Source organism: Neolamprologus brichardi, chromosome 14 (assembly GCF_056152115.1).
Source record: "Neolamprologus brichardi isolate AB-2024 chromosome 14, ASM5615211v1, whole genome shotgun sequence".
NCBI lineage: Eukaryota > Metazoa > Chordata > Actinopteri > Cichliformes > Cichlidae > Neolamprologus > Neolamprologus brichardi.
Genome location: NC_142117.1, coordinates 23,954,278 through 23,974,772, shown reverse-complemented (window position 1 = coordinate 23,974,772; position 20,495 = coordinate 23,954,278). Strand labels below are relative to the sequence as shown.

Below are 20,495 nucleotides of genomic sequence, written 5' to 3'. Positions count from 1 at the left end.
AAATAATTTATCAAACAGATAAATTGAGATTTGTGGCTAAACACGTTTGGCCTTTCAAAACACGTGAAACATTGAAATAAAATTAAAAGAAAGAAAGGGGACAATAAATAAATAATGCGTTTTAAGAGAAAACTTAAACGTTTGTGATTTTGGTACTTCTGGGCTTCCGTAGACCCGGAAGCAGTCGTTTCACAAGCAGCGAAGGTCCCGGCGTGACTTTCACCGGGGTGTCAGCAGCACCGGGGTCGTCTAAACAGGGCGATACTACGACCAAGCTGTACTCCACTGAGCTGTTGCCGAGATGAGGGTGTTAAAAGCGGGCATGTTTTTAGCTAAAACGCATCTTTCGGCGCGAGGAAGCGTCACACTTAAAAAGGTAATATTATCTAACCCGAGTCTGCTGACTTGACCTCAGTCCAGTTTGTTTCACAGTCGGTAGATCGAGTGAACTGTGATGGTTTCATATCCTCAGGTGCTCATCAACAGCTGCCGGAGCTGCTCCTCCGGTGTCTTTCCAAGCGAGAGGATCCGCAACATCGGGATCTCCGCTCACATCGACTCTGGGAAAACCACCCTGACCGAGCGCGTGCTCTACTACACCGGCAGGATAGCAGAGATCCATGAGGTGAGTCCGTTTCATTGTCTTTATCAAGCTCTTTTTTTCCGTTTAAGTGAGGCTCATGAATGCTTTCCCTCACCTGCGTTGTGTAGGTGAAGGGGAAAGATGGCGTTGGAGCCACTATGGACTCCATGGAGTTGGAGAGACAACGAGGCATCACCATCCAGTCAGCTGCTACATACACCGTGTGGAAAGATCACAACATCAACATAATTGACACGCCAGGTAATTAGACATACACCTAGTAAAAATGTAACTCATTACTGTGGTACTTTGTGTAACTACAAAGTAACGTTTGCTGAGGTGAGCTGCACAGGTAGGGTAATTTAGTATTACCTGTTCATTAACTGTCTGTAAATGGTCAAAAATGAATCGACAGACTGATCCGCACTCACCCCAAAGCAGTTTCTACCTCTTGCTCTGCTACTAATGGAGGGATGGAGGTCAGGTAGTGAGTCAGGAAGTGCAGAGGAAGTGAGGTCAGCTATGAAGATACTTACCTGTATAGTTATTGAGATGTCTAGGAGAGAAGACAATGGACCGTTTTGACCAGATTGTTTAACACAGTCTTGGAGAGTGAGAGGATACCTGAAGAAAAGAGAAGTGTATTGGTATTGATTTTCACAAAAAAGTGTGATGTGCAGAGTTGTAGTAACTACAAAGAATAAAGTTGATGAACCAGACCTTAAAGCTAGGGGAGGGAGTTGTTGACACTAGGTTAAGAACAGAGGGTATGATCAGTGAGCGCCTTCATTTTTAAAAAGAGCTCTACAGATATGATATTTGCTTTTAGAGGGTCGATAGAGAGGTATAAAGGAGTTCAGAAGGAGTTGCACTGTGTCTTTTTTGGATCTAGACAAGCATTTGATGGGTTGCCAAGAGATACTGAGGAAGTCAGGAGTGACGGGGAAGTACGTGAGGGTGGTGCAGGACATGCATGAGGACAGCAAGGCAGTGGTGAGGTGTTGTAGGAGTGACAGATGGGTTTGACTAGGCCCATCCAAAACCTTCATTTTATTTATTTATTTATTTATTTTGAGCCAGTCAGAGGGGGAATTGCTGGTGTGTTCTGCTGAAGAACCCAAGTGCTCTTGAGCTTCAGGGCACAAACTGATGGTCAGACATTCTCCTTCAAGATTTTCTGCAAGTTGTTCAAGTCGCTCCTGAAGCAGCCTCATTTCCCTATGTTTTTTTGGCAAATGCGAGAAGAGCCTTTGTGCCTTTTTTTTCCCCCAACTGCTTTCTTATTGTTGAGTCATGAACTTTGACCTTAACTGAGGCAAGTGAGACATGCAGCTCTTTAGACATTTTTCTGGGTTTTTTCGTGACCTCCTGGATGCGTTGTCAGGGCACTCTTGGAGTTCACCACTGTTTTCTCCATTTGTGAATGATGCCTGTCATTGTAGTTCACAGGAAACCAATATATACGGCTTTATAACCATTTCCAGACTGATAAATGTCAATGACTTTGTTTCTCAGCTTTTGACATGATGTGACATGATGTGACATGATGTGTTGCTTTTTAAGGTCATTTAGCATCACTTCACTTTGTCAGACAGGTTTTGTGTCAGTGATTTGTTGATTCTACAGTAGAAATTAGACTTGTTTGTGGGTAATGAAATTGAAAAGAATGTCGTTAGACAGTTGATGATTTAATGAGGCAGGGGATAATACATTTTCACAGCACTGATGTCATTGGTTGGTTTTCCTTCTGTCCTGATCAGTTTATTTGAGTCACGCGGCTCAAAAAAACAAAACAAAAACACACATCCGATATGAAAATCGGTTGATATTTTTGTTTGTTTTAGCTCTCTTTAAAACTGCAACAGCATCAAAATCCAGCCTTTCTCAGGCTCTTCTTTAAAGCCTTTCTAGTATTCAGGTAATATTAGGCTTTACTTTGTTGTGTGGTTTGCCACAGAAGCCACATGAATTAAAATTCAAGTGTGCTGTAGTCTTCGCACCTTAGTGGTGTTGTAGAGTGAGGCGTGATTGTTTATTTGTAATGTGCTTTAAACATTTTTGTGCACCTGAGGATCTAAAGCTGCTCACATTGTCTGTTTGGAAGTGGAAAAGTGATTCAGAGCTGACGTAATTCTAACTTTCCTCCATCAAAAATATAACAGAGGATAAAAGTTGAAAGAACTTTGAATGTTATAGTCTCACGTAAAAGCCAGACATTTTTTTCTCAACAGAGTGTCAGTGGCCCCAAGTCGTCTATGTTGTAATGCATTTGTTAGCATTTCTATTATTCAATCAGAACCAGTCATGCAGTTGCAACGTCCCTGCTTTGATCATTTCTTTTCTGTCAACTCTTTAACAGCGGTAGAAATGTGAAGGGGTGTGAAGCCACATTTTCAGCACTTTTATTTTGAGTGCATCTGAACTCGATGTGCCTCACAGGTCACGTGGACTTCACCATCGAGGTGGAGCGTGCGCTGCGCGTGCTGGATGGAGCGGTGCTGGTTCTGTGCGCGGTGGGAGGCGTCCAGTGTCAAACCATGACGGTAAACAGACAAATGAAACGCTACAGCGTCCCCTTCCTCACCTTCATCAACAAGCTGGACCGAATGGGCGCCAACCCCGGACGAGCCCTGCAGCAGATGAGGTACGGTTTGTACACACACGTCACACAGAGAGAACAGTCAGACGCATCAGCATGTTTGACGTTACACCACAGGGCTGCGGACTGAAGAATAACGTGTATGGACTGGATGGGCAAACAGCTTTGAAAGGCTTTGAGACGTCGGTAGAAAAACTGAGGAGAGATTAGTTCTGCCACCTTTACAACCTACGCAAAATTGAAGCATAAACAACTTATCTGAAACCACATCTTGACCTGGTGTGCATAACAAGCATAAACGCACAGTATGCTCATGGTGAGAGCTTTCTTTAAAGACAAGTTCAGGAGCTGATGATCACCTTTACTAGCTCTAAAGAGATATATTTAAGGAGTAGCTGACTTCCTAAGGTCTCACTTGCATAGGCCCATGTTCTCCAACATGAATGCCCTCTTCAGGCACCACGATTGGTGCTTTAAGCAGTTTTTAACTGGATAATAATACAGATTAGGTGATAATTGTATTAACTTATTAGCAATGTGTGTATTTAACATTTGCATTACCAAACCATGTGACTTAATTCTACTTATACTTTTAAGACATCAGCTGAGGGGCCACAGTGACCTTCTTGGATGGACCTGGGTGCCTTTAAATTATGTATTATAGGTTGCAGTTTAAAAAACAAAATCATAAACTCCCTAAATCCATAGAGGTAACTTGAAAGTGATCAAACACACTGTAATTGGACTTTTATTTTTAACTCCATGTTTCAGTCTTCAGATCTTTAGCAAGAAGAATCCCTTGAGAAAATGTAGACCAGTCCTTGTATCTCAGCTTTTTCATGTCTGCCAGTCTGACAGTGTTAAGTGTTTCATTAATGCAGCAAACACAAAGACTAACTTGTTAATCAATAACACAGCTTGTAAATGCAATAAAACAAATATATTTAACCCATATTCCACATTGCACACTAGATTGCAGTGTAGTAATCAATATTTTTCCCCTGTCTGTTTGCACATTTGGTGTATTCAACGTTTCTTTTTCTGGACTTTTATTATTTTATTAGTTTGCATGAAATCAAAGAGCAGTAAAATGTGAGAATATACAGGAGCTCTTTAGGTTCTTGCAGTAAGCAGCTGTATGTTTCTTTTTTTGGATTTTTTTTGCAGTTTTAAAGAAACTTTTTACTTTTTTTAAGATCCAAACTCAACCACAACGCAGCGTTTGTGAATATCCCCATCGGGCTGGAGGGGAACATGCGTGGCATCATTGACCTCATAGAGGAGCGGAGCATGTATTTCGAAGGACAGTTTGGGTAAGACGAATTTATGTGTAAATGGGTGTTTTTTATTTTCCCTCTGCCATGAATTAGACTTAAGGTCAGCTATTGTACAATTAAACTGTTGCGATCTGCATCAGTCCCATAGAAACTGTGGATAAGACCAAGTTTCCTTACGAGTTTGATCTGTATAAAATATTTAAAGCTGCGTCGTGCTTCCTGCAGGCAAACTATGCGCTATGATGAGATCCCGGCAGATTTTCGAGCCGAGGCCGCAGACCGCAGGCAGGAACTGGTGGAGTGTGTCGCCAATGCTGATGAAATCTTGGGAGAGATGTTCCTGGAGGAAAAAATTCCAACCAAAGATGATCTGAAGGTTTGAGAGACCAGTTTGTGTGAAATCTAAAAGTGTCAACTAAATCCCCACAAAAACAAACAAACAAGCAAAATCCTCAATTAAACCGGCTGGTATCTGAGGTATAGTCACTGGTTATTGGTCATTTCATTAGGTATGTCTGTTCAACTGTTTGTTAATCTGAGTATCTAATCAGCCAATCACATGGCAGCAGCTCAGTGCATTAGGCATGTAGACAGGGTCAAGACGACCTGCTGAAGTTCAAGCTGAGCATCGGACTGGGGAACAAAGGTGATTTAAGTGACTCTGGATGTGGTATGGTTGTTGATACCAGCTTGGTTTCAGAAGCTGCTGATCTCCTGGGTTTTTCCTGCACAACCATCTCTAGAGTTTACAGAGAATAGTCAGAAAAAAAGAAAACATCCAGTGAGCAGCAATCGTCTGTGTGTAAAAAGATCAGTAGGGCAACAATAACTTACATAACCACCTGTTATAACCAAGAAATGCAGATAATGAACGTACATCACATTGAACCTAGTAGCAGATGGGTTACAGCAGCAGAAGACTGCAACTGACGGTACAACTTACATGAAAAAAGGTGCTGTGGTCTGAAGGCTGTTTCTGCTGTGACATTCAGATGGTCCGAATTTGACATAAACGACATGAAAGTATTGATCCATCCTGCTTCTTATCAGCAGTTCAGTTTGGTGCTGATGTAATGGTGCGGGGGATACTTTGGCCTCTTAGTGCTATCTGAGGAATGATTAAATGCAGCAGCCAACCTGAGTATTGTTGCTGACTGTGCAGGTTCTCTTTATGACCACTGTGCACCAATCTTCCTGCAGGATAACACATCATGTCACAAAGCTCAAATCATCTCAAACTGGTTTCTTGAACATGACAATTAGTCCATTGTACTGAAATGAACACCAAAGGTCACCGGATCTCAACCTAGTAGAGCACCTTTGTGATGTGGTGCAACATGAAATTCACATCATGGATGTGCAGCTGATAAATCTGCAGCAACATTGCGATCCTCTCATGTCAACATGGATAAAAAGACCTCAGGAATGTTTCCCGTGTCGTAAAAAATTAAGGCAAAAAGTAGGTCCAGCCCAGTACTGTCAAGGTGTACCTAATAAAGTGACCGGTGATTGTATTTCAGACTTGATACAAGTAGTGGCGATCCAAAGAAGCAAACATATCTGAGAGTCCGTTTTGATCAGTCCTGAAATACCAAATTTGGCATCATCAGTTACCCCAAAGTTTGTATAGAAATCCTGAAAATTATTCAGAATTTTCACATCCAAATTTTGAGATTAACATTTCACATTAGCGAAGAGCAAAAGCCATTTGTCTCAATCAGTTTTCACCTCACTGCCTTCCAGGCAGCAATCCGCCGGGCTACGGTGCAGCGTCTCTTCACCCCAGTGTTGGTGGGCACAGCGCTGAAGAACAAAGGTGTCCAGCCTCTACTGGACGCCGTCCTGGATTACCTGCCCAACCCAAGTGAAGTCAAAAACTACGCCATCCTCAATGAAGAGTGAGTATGAAGAGGAACGTCAGTTTGCATGCAAAGTGTCCTGAAACTGTAGATTTAAATCAGTATCAGATTAAAAGTTGGTTGTTTTTTTTTCCACTAACATTGGCGGGTTTTTCCACTCTGTTAGAGATTCCACTGAAACCAAAAAGATTCAAATGGACCCAACGAGAGACTCTGCAAACCCCTACGTTGGTCTGGCTTTCAAACTGGAGGTGATTCAGTTTGACAGAGAGCATCTGTTCTCTCTCATGTCCTCGTGATCTTTCCATTTCTGCACATTTGTGCAATAGAAATACTTCAGTTTGTCATGTTCTGCTATTTCCTGTCTTTCAGGCCGGGAGGTTTGGTCAGCTGACGTACATACGAGTGTATCAAGGCTGTCTGAAGAAGGGAGAATATATTTACAACACACGCACAAGCAAGAAAGTCAGAGTTCAGAGGCTCGTGCGTCTTCATGCTGATCAGATGGAGGTAAGAGCAAACCGGCGTTGCGTCAGCAAGCTGTGAGAGGTCACAGTTTTCCATCTGTGGTTTGCACATTAAACAGCAGAGCAGCATGACTGGTCAGAAAGATTGGGTTCCTCTTTTTGGCTTTAATCAAGTGTGTAGATATCAACCACATCCCCTGTGACACCAAAACAACATGTTTGCAGCCATCTTCTATCAAAACACGATGTGAAACTGTTTTTTAGTCATTCCTATCATAATTTTTCAAAACAATCATCCTGCTTTTTGTGCTCTCTCTGCTTTGAAAGGATGTGGATGAGGTTTATGCGGGAGATATCTGTGCCCTGTTTGGAATCGACTGTGCCAGCGGAGACACTTTCACATCCAAGACAACTGCTGACCTGTCCATGGTAAGAAGCAAAGGACATCCGAAAGACAAAGAAACCTGCTTCTTTTTAAAGTGTTTCTGTGCCTCATGAGAAGCATCTTCATTTGATGTAAATTTTTAACACCCACAGGAGTCCATTCACATCCCCGAACCTGTCATTTCAATGGCGATGAAGCCAGCCAACAAGGTAAAAATACTCGTTTAACCTGAAAGACGTGCCTTATATTATAACTCTGGTCTTAAATCCACCTCTTTGTCACTCCCTCTTATTATTAATTCCTCTCGTGCGACTGAACAGAACGACCTGGATAAATTCTCCAAAGGAATCAACCGTTTCACCAGAGAAGACCCGACGTTTAGAGTGCATTATGACACTGAGAGCAAAGAAACCATCATCTCAGGCATGGGCGAGCTGCATCTGGAAATCTACTCACAGGTATTCACTTAGACAGGTTGCACGTTTCATGGGACATCTCATCAAATCCATTATATAACGTGGGGGTAATTATTTCATCTCCCTGCTGAATCTGTAAGTTTGCTCACTTAAAAAGAAACGAACAGGCTTGGATTGGTCTTGTAGTCCATTCCAGCCTCGTGCAGGTCCACACTGTCCCTGTTGTGCATTGGAAAGAAACTGATTGTGTGGACAGGTGTGCTTTAAACACACAAGTTGATATCAGGAGTCTGTAATTGATTGACTGATTGTAATCTGTGTGCCCAGTTTAGATGAAGGGGATCGAATACTTGTTTCGCTCAAGGACATTCAAATCAATTTCTAATGTTTATGTAACAGATTTGTGATCTTCTGTCTCTCTACTTTAGAAACTACTAGAAAAATTAGGCTGTTAATTTCTTTGTGAGCAAACTAACAAATTCAGTGAGGGAATCAATTTAGTGAGTGTCTTTGGCCTTACCAGCGTTGCTTTATCTCAGGCTAATTTTGGAGTTTGGAGTAAAGTACTTCAGTAGTATTTACTTCAGAAGGCTTTAATTCTGCAAATTAACAGATCTCTGTTCTGAGTAACCTTTATGATCTAATCCAAGTTTATTTTTGCTCTGCCTCTTTTTCTCTCAGAGGATGGAGAGGGAATACAACTGCCCCTGTGTGATGGGAAAACCCAAAGTAGCTTTCAGAGAGACGATCACCAGTCCCATACCGTACGTCCTGATAGTCTTTGTCCTTACGCACACACACAAGCACGCGCGCACACACACACACACACACACACACACAAAAAAAAATACTTTGTCATTGTAAACAGTTTATTTAGGGTAAAATAGACCAAACACAGACATTTAAAACCATTTCAGTATATCATATACTTATGAGTTAAACAAGCATTTAAGAGTGTAAATTCTAGGTTTCAGCAGTAGATCTGTGCCTAGTGCTTGTAGCGTCATCATAAAAAAACAACAACAAAAAAAAAAACCCATTTATTCTCCAATATTTGACCCCACAAGATATGGTCTTGGCTGTGTGATGAACACCCAGAGATTAGTTAGTCTTTGGAGATTTTTCCCTTTCATGGCGGTGAGGCAGCCGCTTCATCTGCAGCACTTTAACCCCCTCTGCAGGAGACCAGGTAAACAGCATCTTCCAGTGAATGATTTCCTGTATCGGCACAGAAAAATGTCAGATCAGCGAGATCTCTGGATGCAAAAATGTGGCTCAGATTGAATAGCAAAGTTTAGCATGAGTGCAGATCAGTAAAGTGGATGTTTAATTTACTCCAACACACCACAAGTACCAAATCGATTAGGATGATAAAAAGTGTCTTATTTTAGCATTTCAGGCTTTTTAAAGACATTTTTTAGCCAAGTGTCTACCTGGGACACCATTTCATGCAGCAGTGTGTGACAGTCAAACTCCAGCTGGTCCTCCTCAGTTGTCTGTAGGAAACAAAAAGAGTCCAGTAGGAATTTTAAAGGCTTAATACATTTGTTTATATGGCCGACATAACCTGTCTTGTTTTACCACATGAAGGACTTTTATTGACAATCTGTATGTATTCAGTAAATCGTGCAGACATGGGGCTTAAAGGGGGGGGGGTGATCAATTTCTTATAATATGCTCATATTTAAATTTTTGTGAAGCACCTACCAGCTGAGTGATGTTGGCCACCTGAGCCATGTTGTACAGAGTGTTTTCAGTGGATTCATTCAGCATGATGAAGCTGGAGGCCAGAATGCCCAGATGCCAAAAAGGCTTCATGTCGGGCTCGATGTGACCGTGGCTGTCTGAGGGAAGTTTAGAGTTCTCAGTTACGTCTCATCTCTCAAGCATCCTGTGTTCATGATGACAGCACTTGTGTTGTCAATGTTTAGAGGAGCACCGACAGTGTTGAAATGTCTGAACGCAACTGTTGTGCAATATCTGACTTTCAGTGTTGATGGGGTGGAACTGCAGTAGCTTGCACAGTTAAGCCTGTTTTATTGGACTTACCTGGTAAGTACTGTGCAGACATCAGGGTTTGGTTGGTCTTGTATTTTTGGTATAGAGCCTCTTCTTGAGCTTTAATGTCAATTTTAAGGAGCTCCTCACACGAGGCATTGACTTCAGGTGGCTGTTGCCCTTTTCCTTTTGGAAAGAAAAGCTCTGCAGAGCAAGTCCGTGTAGTCTGAAGGAGTTAAATAAAACAAAGTTAGCAAAAAACGAATAGTAAAGGCATTCTTAGTGAGCAAGAAATGGGAGTAGATGTAGCCCAGATGAGTCAAGGTTGCACCACACCATCATACAAGCTAACATAAGCCTCCTTTTATAGGCTGTTTAGTCATTCTTGTCAGACCTGCTCACACTAAGGCTGGACGCTGTGAGATTGTTTACCATACCTAAGATTTATTTGTAGGATCTTTCAACAGGCAGCAGCAAACACAGATAACTCTGTGTTTGGGAGTGGATGAAGACATTTATTCAGATTACCTCCACCCTATTTAGAGGTTGATCATTATTCTTTGTGGTTCTTAAGAAGCTGCAGCTGCACCCCCCCCCCCCCCCCCCTCCCTCCCCTCCCTCCTCCACCATTATGTCTTCTTTCCTCACATTGTGGTTAAAAGAAAAAGAGAAAAAAGAAAGTCCTACGTTGCTTATGATATCATTCACCGAGAGCTCCAGCTGATACTTTCTTCCGGAGTCTGCCACATCCTGAAAGAAAAATTGGAAATTCAAGTTTATTTATTTACAGTGGCATATTCACATATTTCAGTGTTGAAGTTCAGCTGACCTCCGCGTTCCCACTGTGGACCGTCTGCACTCCGATCAGTCTGAATGGTGAACCGTACCGGGTGTTGAGGTAGTGTTGGACCACCTGAGCTGCCCTCGTGGCAGGGTAGTGATTTGGGTTCAGCTCGCCAGTTGCCATCACATCCTCCTCGGCTCCCTCCTCTGTCCGTGCCTTTATCTGTGGGTGGAAAGTGGAGGGAGAGTGAATGAGAACAGAAGATGGTTATTGTGCAGGGCTTCCAGTTCCTGGAGGACTTTGATCTTTAGGTGTGACCAGCTATGTAGACAAACACAGCTTTGCACACAACAGCCACTGAGCAAAACAGGAAAGAAACCATGTGTTTTCTTACAGGGTGAAGTGGTACGCAGCTGTGAAGTGTCCCAAACTGAATTAAAGTGGGGAATGAATCTCTGCCAACTGGAATGTTTTTTTCCCCCACAGTCGGTGTTCCGAGTCAGCTGCTCCTCGCGCAAATGGAAAGATAACTTCCCACTTCCTCCGACAGTAGAGTTCACCGAGGACTGCCCCTTTTTAAAGAGACAGAGCCCTTTTAACACTTCCTCCTGACTTTTTAAAAAAAAGCAGCGCTTTACAGCAAACAGACCTCTGCAAATGTTTGCAACTTAGTAAAGTAGGTCAAATTTGGTTATATAGTAATGGAGAGTTTCAGCTTCAGTTAAAATATGAAGGAAATGTTCACATTTTAGTGGATAGAGCTGGATATTAAGTATACTTGGTATTGGTAAAATCTTATATTTGGAGTAAATTAAAGATCCCCAACAGACATATTTATAAATACAATTTCATCAATCATCAGAAGTACTGAATAGTTAAAGTTACATCTCATCTTTCCTCATTAAAACAGCCTAGGATATGCAAATACTTTGTTATAAACCCAAAATAAAACTGTTTAAACATTGCAGTACTTAAACCTACTTTAGTTTCTTAAGAGTATTCTTGGTTATGTTGGTTCTTTGATTTGATTGGTGCATACATTTGGATCATCTATTTCCTGTTGTGTTGCTCTATGTTAACAAGTGGTCCCCCCACTCTCTTGTAGATTTGACTTCACCCATAAGAAGCAGAGTGGCGGCTCCGGGCAATATGGTAAAGTCATCGGGGTCCTCGAGCCTCTCGAGTCAGACCATTACACCAAACTGGAGTTTGAAGATCAAACTGTTGGAACCAATGTCCCAAAGCAGTTTGTGGCAGCTGTTGAAAAGGCATGCAAACATTTTCAGAATAAGTTTTAAACACAAGTGGAAGCTATTCCAAATTTAAAGTCTCGATTTTCTCCCTCCTTCCCCCATCGTGCTGCAGGGCTTCAAGGACGCCTGTGAGAAGGGCCCTCTGAGCGGGCACAAGATCTCAGGAGTCAGATTCCTCCTGGAAGACGGAGCGCACCACATGGTCGACTCCAATGAGATCTCCTTTATCCGCGCAGGAGAGGGCGCTCTAAAACAAGGTGAGGACGCCCTTCTGTTTGTTTGTTTTTTCCATTTGTGTCCGATTCAGCTGAAAAATATCTAGTATATGTTGCCGCTGGGTTCACCGTTCTCCACAGCTATGGAAAAGGCCAACGCAGTGATCCTGGAGCCAATCATGTCTGTGGAAGTCGTTGCACCCCAGGAGTTTCAAGGAGCCGTCATTGCTGGAGTAAACCGCCGCCACGGCGTCATCACAGGACAGGATGGGGGTGAAGGATACTTCACTCTTTATGCTGATGTAAGTCCAGTAAATATAAACATACAGTGCTCATCTCCAGTTTCACCCGCTTTCTCGTCCTCCTTTAACTCAAATGTCATCCTGTTTGGTCCAACAGATCCCACTAAATGACATGTTTGGTTACGCCACAGAGCTGCGCTCTTGTACTGAGGTAAGTTCAAAAACATACAAAACCTGACAGTCAGGTAATGTTGAGGAATGAGTTCAATTAAAGTTTGTTTTTTAAATGATATCATAAACCATATGCAAGGTGTTTAATATGAGGTAAAGCCTCCTGTGGATGTGGTGAAAGTGGTCACCCGTCTGTGCAAAGACTGTATAAGTATTCAATCTGTTGTCAAAGAACTGCCCTCCGTTTTTGGACGTTTGCAGCGGTTGCATTTGCCTCTGATAAGCATGCTGATCCTGCATGTCCCAGTCATCCTCGACAGGAAACATGTTACAACATAATGCTGGTCAAGGAAGCATCTGGATATGCTCCTCATCCAGGAGGGCCTGCACTACTCTGGCAGCGTGGAGGGGTGGGGGACATCTTTCTGCTGAACCAGCTGCAGGGTGGGGTACTGCCATAACAATGATTGGAGCTCATCTCAGGATGTCTGTCCAGTTACATTTCCACCAAGAACAATCAGATCAGAGCTGGTGCTCTAAGCAGAGGCTTGAACACACATGTAATGACATGTATGACAGTATGCAGTCTGCTGAAGCCTCCGTCTGCTATGTAGCCCATTTGTGCTGCTTTGATAGCCTACAGCTGGAGTTCACAGTAAAAACTGGAGGCTTCTTGGATGAGTGCGTCAAGTGTGTTGATTAGAGGTGGGAATCACCATACATCCCACGATACGATATTATCACGATACTTAACGCACGATACGATATTATTGCAATTTTTAAAAATATTTTGCGATATTCAGATTCTGTACATAAAGTTAAACTTTATCAATATTCATTTTATCTAATATCAAAGTCTCACACTCAGTCTTTCTCTCATTTCAGTTGTATTGTTGACAAACTGAACGGTTTGTATTACAGTCTAGTCCAACTTAACTGAACGCAACCATCTGGTACAATTATAGCTATTCTGAACTATGCAGTTTATGAAAACTATGCAGCCCCTTCAGCAACTGAAGAATTTGAAAGGAAATTAAAACAAAATATAATTTTACATTAAATAAAAAAGTTTTAAACTTAATTAAAATAAAACATGTCTTAAATTAAAATAAGTAAACTGTCATGTTTATTGCTGCCATAAAAAAGTTAAACACATTTGGACAGTGAAGGAATGTCAGGATTCTTGCTCAGAAAAAGGATCAACATGCTCTGAAGTCAGAGCACAAAAACCTTTTTGTAACAAAATATCGATTTCTGCTGTCCCTGTATCGATACATTATTAGCAAACAAAATATCACGATACTACACAGTATCGATTTTTTCCCCCACCCCTAGTGTTGATCAGGTCCTGGATTTTGGCAACTAGATATGGTTCAAAGAGTTTTTAGCGAGAAAAATTAGATGGATTGGAGATGTGCAAGGACAAAAATAGAGGAAATTCTTGAAATCAGACATGGTTTGTAGAAGAAGACAGCTGAATTGCTAACATGTTGTGTCATTGTTTATTCAGGGGAAAGGAGAGTACACCATGGAGTACAGCAGATATCAGCCCTGCCTGCCCGCCACACAAGAAGAACTCATCCACAAATACTTGGAGGCTACAGGACAGCTGCCAGCGAAGAAGAACAAGTGGAAGAGCTGAACTCATCATTTTCTCCTCATCCTCAACCACGGCTCTACACAAAAACAAGATTTTACTTTCCTTTAGTTGTTTAATCCCCCCCCCCCCCCCCCAATGTCTGCTTCATGTGGAAAGACTATTTATTACCTGCATTTTAGCAACAGTTAAGTCTGCAGGCAGCGTTTAAGCTCAGAGTTTTGACTTGAGCTTATAATGGCTTTTGTACTATGTACAGAAAGGTCTTTATGTTATAATGACTGCAACAAAGACGTATTACCTTCAAATGTACTTGCATGAGTCTGTGTGTCAGTCATTGCACAATAACATCTTAGAAACATTTCATCCCTCCCTTCAAATCCAGCTACTAAGCAACACAAACCACAGCACAACAGTCGTCCACCGGGTTGCTCCTCACCTGCTCAGATTCATCCGCCGTCTCAGGTATGCTGTTGGGATGAGCTGACGTGTCCGCTGAGGCAGTCGGAGGGCTGATTGTCACGTCGGGAATCCCACTTACTCCCATTAACACAGCCAGAACGACGACGAGCCTCATTATTTCAAACGGGACGCTGGGAGAAAACCAGTAACGACTTCAGTGGAAGAGCGCAGGCGGGGAAATGACTGTCCTGTGCGAGTGGAGCTATGTAAAGAGGAGGAGGAAGCAGAGGGAAGAGACTGTCCAGATCCTGCTGTCTTCCTGCAGCAATCTGTATCCAAACAAACTTTATCTACTGTGCTCTCAAGCTGCAGGTGTGATTAATCAGAAAGCTTGGCGCTGGGCTGCTGTTTGTCACTTTAAATTTAGGGGAGGAAGACTTTGCCAGATTAAACATGTTTCTGCCCAATATCAGCTTGCCAAAGGAAAAACTGAAAAATGTTTAAAACTAGGTGGTCTGCATTTCACATTTTGTGAACAATAATTTTTTTTAATAAAACAAATGCTTTTGTTGACCTTGAAAGCCGTAGTTCAGGAAACACATTTGGGACGTGCCCACAGACGTCACTGTAAGATTGTTTCTGTCGACTTTTATCCCGTTAACTGACTGGGAGAGGAAAAAGAACAGATTGGACACAGACCTGTAGGACAAAATGGACTGTTGCAAAGAATAATCTGACACTAATTCACAGGAACAACCCTGATAGCATGTTCTAGCTCCTGGATTTGCTATCTAAAAGCTCTGGCTCCCATTTGACTCATTATGTTTGTTCACGGATTAGTCAATGAAATGGAAAATGAAATGCTGCTTTTCAACAGCTGCCATTCTTAAATATTCAGTTTACTGACGGTAAATGAACAATAATGGTTGCATATTAATTTTCCATTGACTGGAAAAACAAACACCCCCAAGTGGAGGAGTTCAAGTATCTCGGGATCTTGTTCGCGAGTGATGGGAGAAGGGAGCCGGAGATCGACAGACGGATTGGGGCTGCAGCTGCAGTAATGCAGACGCTGCACCGGTCCGTCGTGGTGAAGAGGGAGCTGAGTGTAAAAGCGAAGCTCTCAATTTACCGGTCGATCTACGTCCCTACCCTCACCTATGGCCACGAGCTGTGGGTAGTGACCGAAAGGACGAGATCGCGGATACAAGCGGCGGAAATGAGCTTCCTCCGAAGGGTGGCTGGCATCTCCCTTAGAGATAGGGTGAGAAGTTCGGTCATCCGGGAGGGGCTCAGAGTAGAGCCGCTGCTGCTCCACATCGAAAGGAGCCAGCTGAGGTGGTTTGGGCATCTGGTAAGGATGCCCCCTGGGCGCCTCCTGGGTGAGGTGTTCCAGGCATGTCCCACCGGGAGGAGGCCCCGGGGCAGACCCAGGACAAGCTGGAGAGATTATATCTCTCGGCTGGCCTGGGAACGCCTTGGTGTTCCCCCGGATGAGCTGGAGGAGGTGGCTGGGGAGAGGGAGGTCTGGGCCTCTTTGCTTAGGCTGCTGCCCCCGCGACCCGGCCCCGGACAAAGCGGATGAAGATGGATGGATGGATGGATGGAAAAACAAACAACCCACTTCCACCGGACAGCAAAGGAAAAGCAAAGGGAAGATTGCAACAAAAACAACACAACACTTTAGGAAGTGAAAGATTTTTATTGCACGTTTTATTGCAAATTAAAACGTGACACATCAGAAAAATCTATTTTGTCACTTGTGTGCACAATGTGATGGAAAATATGGTGGACAGAAGCTCAGCGAGTGCTCCACCTTCTCAGTGTCAGTCCAACACTTCAGCTCAGTCCTGAATTCTTTTCCTCTGTGAACTTAAATGTTTACTTTTTATCCAAGTGACAGTTATGACCTGAGACATGAAGGCATTCTCCCTCCTATTCTGTTGAACATCTTATTTTAGAAGGGTATTTCAGAGGTCACGATTACCCTTACAAAACATGTTTTTGGACATAGAGTCGTGAAAAAGAAAGCTTTCACAGGAGTCTGTGCAGTCCTGTCAATAACTAAGGACACCTTCACTGCTTGCATAGGAATTACGATTCACCCCTGGTTCAGATCAAACAATGAGCTACTGCTCAGACTCAACAGGCCTCAGTTGGTTATGTTAAAGTTCATAATAGCATAATTAGAAAAAGACTGAACAAGTACAATACAGCTTGGTTGGAAGGGTTTCCAGAAGTCTCTTGCTTCTAAAAAGAAGGCAGCACAGCTTAGGTTTGCAAAGCTGCATCTGAATAAGTTCTGGAACAATGTGCTTTGAACAGATGAGACCAAAATGGAGATGTTTGATCATAATGCACATAAAGCACCACGTTGGGACAAAACCCAGAAACCTCATGCCAGCTGTGACCACAGTGGTGGAGGGGTGGGGAAAACTGAGCGACGTCTTTAGAGTTTTAACTTCCCTTTTGCAGACCTGAGGCGCTTTTGTGAAGTGTTAGCTCTATATTTGTGTCAAAATCTGAATTTTATGAAATCTGAGAACATTTCAGTCTGCAAAGGTCCAAATAAGAAAGTGAAGCATAATATAAGAAACAGTTAATGGACGACTTGTATCACAAGTTTAAAATCTACATTAAGACACAGAGCACATCTCAGCCAGCTTGCTCTTCTTCCTCCTCTTCTTCACAGGAGTCACCTGTTGGGAAACTGCTGCACTTTGAGCATCACGTCTGCAGCTCCTCCCCTGCTGTTTTCTGTGTCCTTCGTTGTTTGTTTCCAGCCAGACGTCCCGGGGCAGATTATCGATGAGCTCGTAGAGGGTGAAGATGCTGAAGCAGATTTCGTCGTAAGCTGTTTTGGTACCACACTCAAACAGGCAGGCGAAGGCCACAGCAGGTGGGGCTCCAGGTGAGGGTGACAGCTCCAGGTAGGCCAGGTCAGAGTATGCGCTCGGCCCATCATAGATCACCCAGGGGCCACGCCAGCTGTCTGGATCACGGGGGAAAAGGCTGAGGAACAAGCCCAGGTTTTTGCGTGCAGTCGTCCATGTTGGGTGGGAATATACTACCCACGTAGGAGTCAGGAAATCCGGAGGGGCTTCATGAGGAGGTGGGATGGAGCTGGTGGTGCTGGAGCTGTTTGCTGACACTGAAAAGGCTACAGAGCTGGTAGTTGACTTGGAGAGACTGGACTCTGTGGTGCAGGATGTCCAGTGTCGTGAGAGCCGTACAGGTTGCTGTAAATCGTTGCTAAGACTCTGACACAGATTTAACGGGGCAGGAAATCCAATAATACTCCCATGACAACCATTTCGAGGCTCCACCAACCGCTGCACCAGCTGCCCCTCCTGGAACACGGCTCCATCATCCAGACTGAGGGCCTGCACTCTGTACCCGAGAGGGCTTCGAGCATTACAGTATAACACGTTAGTCCCATCCTCTTCGTCCACAGACACCATCTGACACTCCACGGTCTCTGGTCCTGGGACCGCCTCTCCAAAGCGCCAGGTTCTCCCGTGGGTGTCACTGTGAAAGCAGAATGAGTGGGGAGTGGTCTGGCAGAGGTGCCCGAAGCACTCTTTGCACTCGATGTGGTAGGCGTAGGCAGGAATGAGCAAACGACCCGACTTCAGCTGGATGCCGTGGCCCGGGCCGAGAGCGAAGGTGGCCCATTCTGCCAGGAAGGAAGCAGTGAAACTATTAGGACTGTGGATTTTGTCATCTTGTGACTCTTACTTAGATCTTTTTGTTGAAGACAAAGAGGCTGTTTCCAATTTAACTGGAGATAAATAATACCACAATGCTTTTTCGAATGAGCCTCACCTTTAATAGTGTCTCCTATGACCTTCTTGGTGAGGTCGGTGACGGGACTCCAGGTGTCACCATCATCAGTGCTGGAGACGTAGCACAGTCTGGTCACGTTCTTCCCTGTCACCAGCTGGTAGGACTCTGAGGTGTGACCCAGAACAGCGATGAAGAACAGAAAGAGAGTGCCCGTGAACTCATCGTAGACCGGGCACGGGTTCATGGATCGGTGGCCTGGCAGGAAAGCGGTGCCCAGAACACGGATGTCCTCCCACTGCAGACAAACGACGATTGAGGAGAATCACAGGAGACACAAGAAATGATGCTTCTCACGTCAAATTACAAAACAAAAGTTAAAAAAAAGATTTTAATTATTTAATTTTTTTTTACAAACTTCATATTCAGAGGATTATAGAATCTGAAAATTACATTTAAAGTCTGTTATTGTTTTTTATTTTTGTACTTTATCAGCCACACTTGGTTAAAATACTTGAATAAAATATTCAGTATATTTCATTTTTTATTGTACCACTTATATTTGCACGCATATGTATGTATGTGTGTATATATATATATATATATATATATATATATATATATATATATATTTATTTATTTATTTATTTGCCATAAAACTGTTGCTTTACAGTCTGATTTAGCTTGTTGAATTTAAAACAAGACTATCAAAATCTTCCCACCTCACTGACACTTTGTAAAGTCACTATTTTTCTTATTATAACCTGTTAAAATATTGACCTTTTCTTCCTACATTTGTTTACTTTTCTGCCTATGTCAGGCTATAGATTTTAGAAGAAGTACTTGTTATCAAACTTCTGATTGTAAAAATGTACTTAAGCTCCAGTATTTATATGTGCACAAGTTTTAATTGTACAGCCCTGAGCCAGTGAGCATTGAGTATCACTGACTTCCACATAGTTCCTGTAGAAAGTGCCTTTCCTCACGACCAGCAGGTGAGCCTGAGAGTCGGACGGGCTGAGCCTCTCCTCACAGAAGGCCAGAAAGGATCTGGAGCGGGGCAGGTAGAGCAGAGCTGGGACTCTGTACGTCACTCCGTTCGGCTCCTTGTGGAAAAGCACAGATCTGGCTGGAAAATATGGCGACCTCATTCTCTCTGCTGTGTGAATATTTTCATCTACCTCCAAATCGTCTGAAAAGAAGAGTTAGAAGCAGCTTTACTGGACAAGCAGGCATGCAGTTTCCAGTAGCTCTGTCTGAAGGTGCTCAACAACAAATGAACAGGAAGATAAACAAAGATATGGTTGAACGCTATAAAGGACAAAAACACTAAAGAAAAGCAAACACAGGTATACAGTTCACTTGAGAGGTAAGTTACCAGTATTTAAATGCATATAAATGAATATTTTCAAAGTAAGATTCTTTTCTGGCCCATCTAAATCAACTCAATTCAGTAGCTGCTGCATCAGAATCTGCCAGGAGCAGCTTATCTTCTGAAACAATTGCTGGAAAAAGTCCAGTGGTAGCAGAAGGTAATTCAATTGTCACTAATGTGAATTCTGTTTGCCACCTCGACCATGACTGCACCATCAGAATTTTTATGTTCAGAGTTTTTGATAGTTATGGAGAAAAATACAGTCTCATTCAAGCACGATGTGCTAAATATTATTCCAGCTCAAAAAGACGTTGCTTACTTTACACCGAAGGTATTGCAATATTACAAAAATATATTTAAAGAGTAACTAGGATAGCGGTCCACTGTGCTACACAACTGGGGAGGTCGTGTTTAACTGACAAATAGACTGCGTGTGACCAAACCTTCAACTGTGAAACAACCTGACAACAAGGTCAGCATCACATTTCATCAGCACATTTCTGCCTCCTAATTCAGTCTTCCCACTGTAACAGCACTGTGAGGATGCAGCTCACTAATGCACAGTTTATGATCAAAAAAGGTAAATGTTGCACAGTACTTACATTTACAGTGCTCTGTGCTCCTGCAGCTTTGTCAGGGTGTACAGCATGTCTCAGTACTTGAATGAAGGGGTGACAATGTAATGTGTGTGTGTGAGGGTCTGAAAGCTCCGGCCTCCCCTCCCTGTTTCCTATTCAGTGCAACATGGTGCTCACTGACCCAGAAATGGCCCACACTCATCAGATCTATAGCTTTGGATGAATCAGCGAAGAACAGCCAATGAAGGCCAGGCGGGGAGGGGAGTGGGGGCACACTGAACAATGACCTGATGAACTGCCTCTTCTCTGCTTTCCTTTTTCATGTCACGCAGAATATGTAATAGGCTATGTGTTACTACTTTCTGTGTAAAGCATTAGCTCTGCCGGCTTGCACATCTGTTCAAGAAAGCTTTGACATTCTGTGCATGGAGATGACTATCGATCATAGCTGTATACAGATGTGCGGTCAGTGGTGGAAAGGAGATACACCATCTGTCAGTTCTAATGTTTT

General features: G+C 43.1%; 3 protein-coding genes across 5 annotated transcripts; 1 reads left to right on the top strand and 2 right to left on the bottom strand.

Annotated features, from left to right (window-relative positions):
- Positions 1-181: 181 nt before the first annotated feature.
- gfm1 (G elongation factor, mitochondrial 1) lies at positions 182-14,158 on the top strand. Its single transcript, XM_006795374.3, has 18 exons — positions 182-376; positions 473-625; positions 712-844; positions 3,023-3,227; positions 4,379-4,495; positions 4,685-4,835; positions 6,203-6,357; positions 6,485-6,569; positions 6,691-6,828; positions 7,113-7,214; positions 7,323-7,379; positions 7,491-7,628; positions 8,268-8,350; positions 11,474-11,636; positions 11,734-11,878; positions 11,978-12,138; positions 12,236-12,289; positions 13,760-14,158. Exons 1-18 carry the CDS (start codon positions 302-304, stop codon positions 13,889-13,891), a joined length of 2,247 nt encoding a protein of 748 aa, XP_006795437.2. The 5' UTR covers positions 182-301; the 3' UTR covers positions 13,892-14,158.
- On the bottom strand, positions 8,438-14,520 carry lxn (latexin). Of its 2 annotated transcripts, none has more exons than XM_006795373.3 (7): positions 14,286-14,520; positions 10,414-10,590; positions 10,272-10,334; positions 9,636-9,810; positions 9,294-9,430; positions 9,020-9,082; positions 8,438-8,804 (listed from the first exon to the last, which is right to left on the bottom strand). In XM_006795373.3, exons 1-7 carry the CDS (start codon positions 14,421-14,423, stop codon positions 8,688-8,690), a joined length of 870 nt encoding a protein of 289 aa, XP_006795436.2. In that variant the 5' UTR covers positions 14,424-14,520; the 3' UTR covers positions 8,438-8,687. The 2 variants fall into 2 exon arrangements, with proteins under 2 accessions (XP_006795436.2, XP_035765681.2); XM_035909788.2 differs by lacking the exon at positions 14,286-14,520 and adding an exon at positions 10,763-11,005.
- Positions 14,521-16,851: 2,331 nt separating this feature from the next.
- neu4 (sialidase 4) lies at positions 16,852-20,150 on the bottom strand. Of its 2 annotated transcripts, XM_035909781.2 has the most exons (4): positions 20,009-20,150; positions 18,982-19,223; positions 18,074-18,329; positions 16,852-17,924 (listed from the first exon to the last, which is right to left on the bottom strand). In XM_035909781.2, exons 2-4 carry the CDS (start codon positions 19,180-19,182, stop codon positions 16,885-16,887), a joined length of 1,497 nt encoding a protein of 498 aa, XP_035765674.2. In that variant the 5' UTR covers positions 19,183-19,223; positions 20,009-20,150; the 3' UTR covers positions 16,852-16,884. The 2 variants fall into 2 exon arrangements, with proteins under 2 accessions (XP_035765674.2, XP_006795435.2); XM_006795372.3 differs by lacking the exon at positions 20,009-20,150 and having other exon boundaries at positions 18,982-19,289.
- Positions 20,151-20,495: the final 345 nt, after the last annotated feature.

Bases quoted from the DNA above. Each gene is read 5' to 3' on its own strand.
- gfm1 (XM_006795374.3), top strand. From the start codon at position 302: ATGAGGGTGTTAAAAGCGGGCATGTTTTTAGCTAAAACGCATCTTTCG. The intron at 7,629-8,267 runs GTATTCACTTAG...TTTTTCTCTCAG, and splicing joins ATCTGGAAATCTACTCACAG to AGGATGGAGAGGGAATACAA. The intron at 11,879-11,977 runs GTGAGGACGCCC...CGTTCTCCACAG, and splicing joins AGAGGGCGCTCTAAAACAAG to CTATGGAAAAGGCCAACGCA.
- lxn (XM_006795373.3), bottom strand. From the start codon at position 14,423: ATGAGGCTCGTCGTCGTTCTGGCTGTGTTAATGGGAGTAAGTGGGATT. The intron at 9,811-10,271 runs GTAGGACTTTCT...TAACTCCTTCAG, and splicing joins TGAATGATATCATAAGCAAC to ACTACACGGACTTGCTCTGC. The intron at 8,805-9,019 runs GTAGACACTTGG...GTGCCGATACAG, and splicing joins TGCATGAAATGGTGTCCCAG to GAAATCATTCACTGGAAGAT.
- neu4 (XM_035909781.2), bottom strand. From the start codon at position 19,182: ATGAGGTCGCCATATTTTCCAGCCAGATCTGTGCTTTTCCACAAGGAG. The intron at 18,330-18,981 runs GTCAGTGATACT...GTTTGTCTGCAG, and splicing joins TCTACAGGAACTATGTGGAA to TGGGAGGACATCCGTGTTCT. The intron at 17,925-18,073 runs GTGAGGCTCATT...CCTTCCTGGCAG, and splicing joins CATAGGAGACACTATTAAAG to AATGGGCCACCTTCGCTCTC.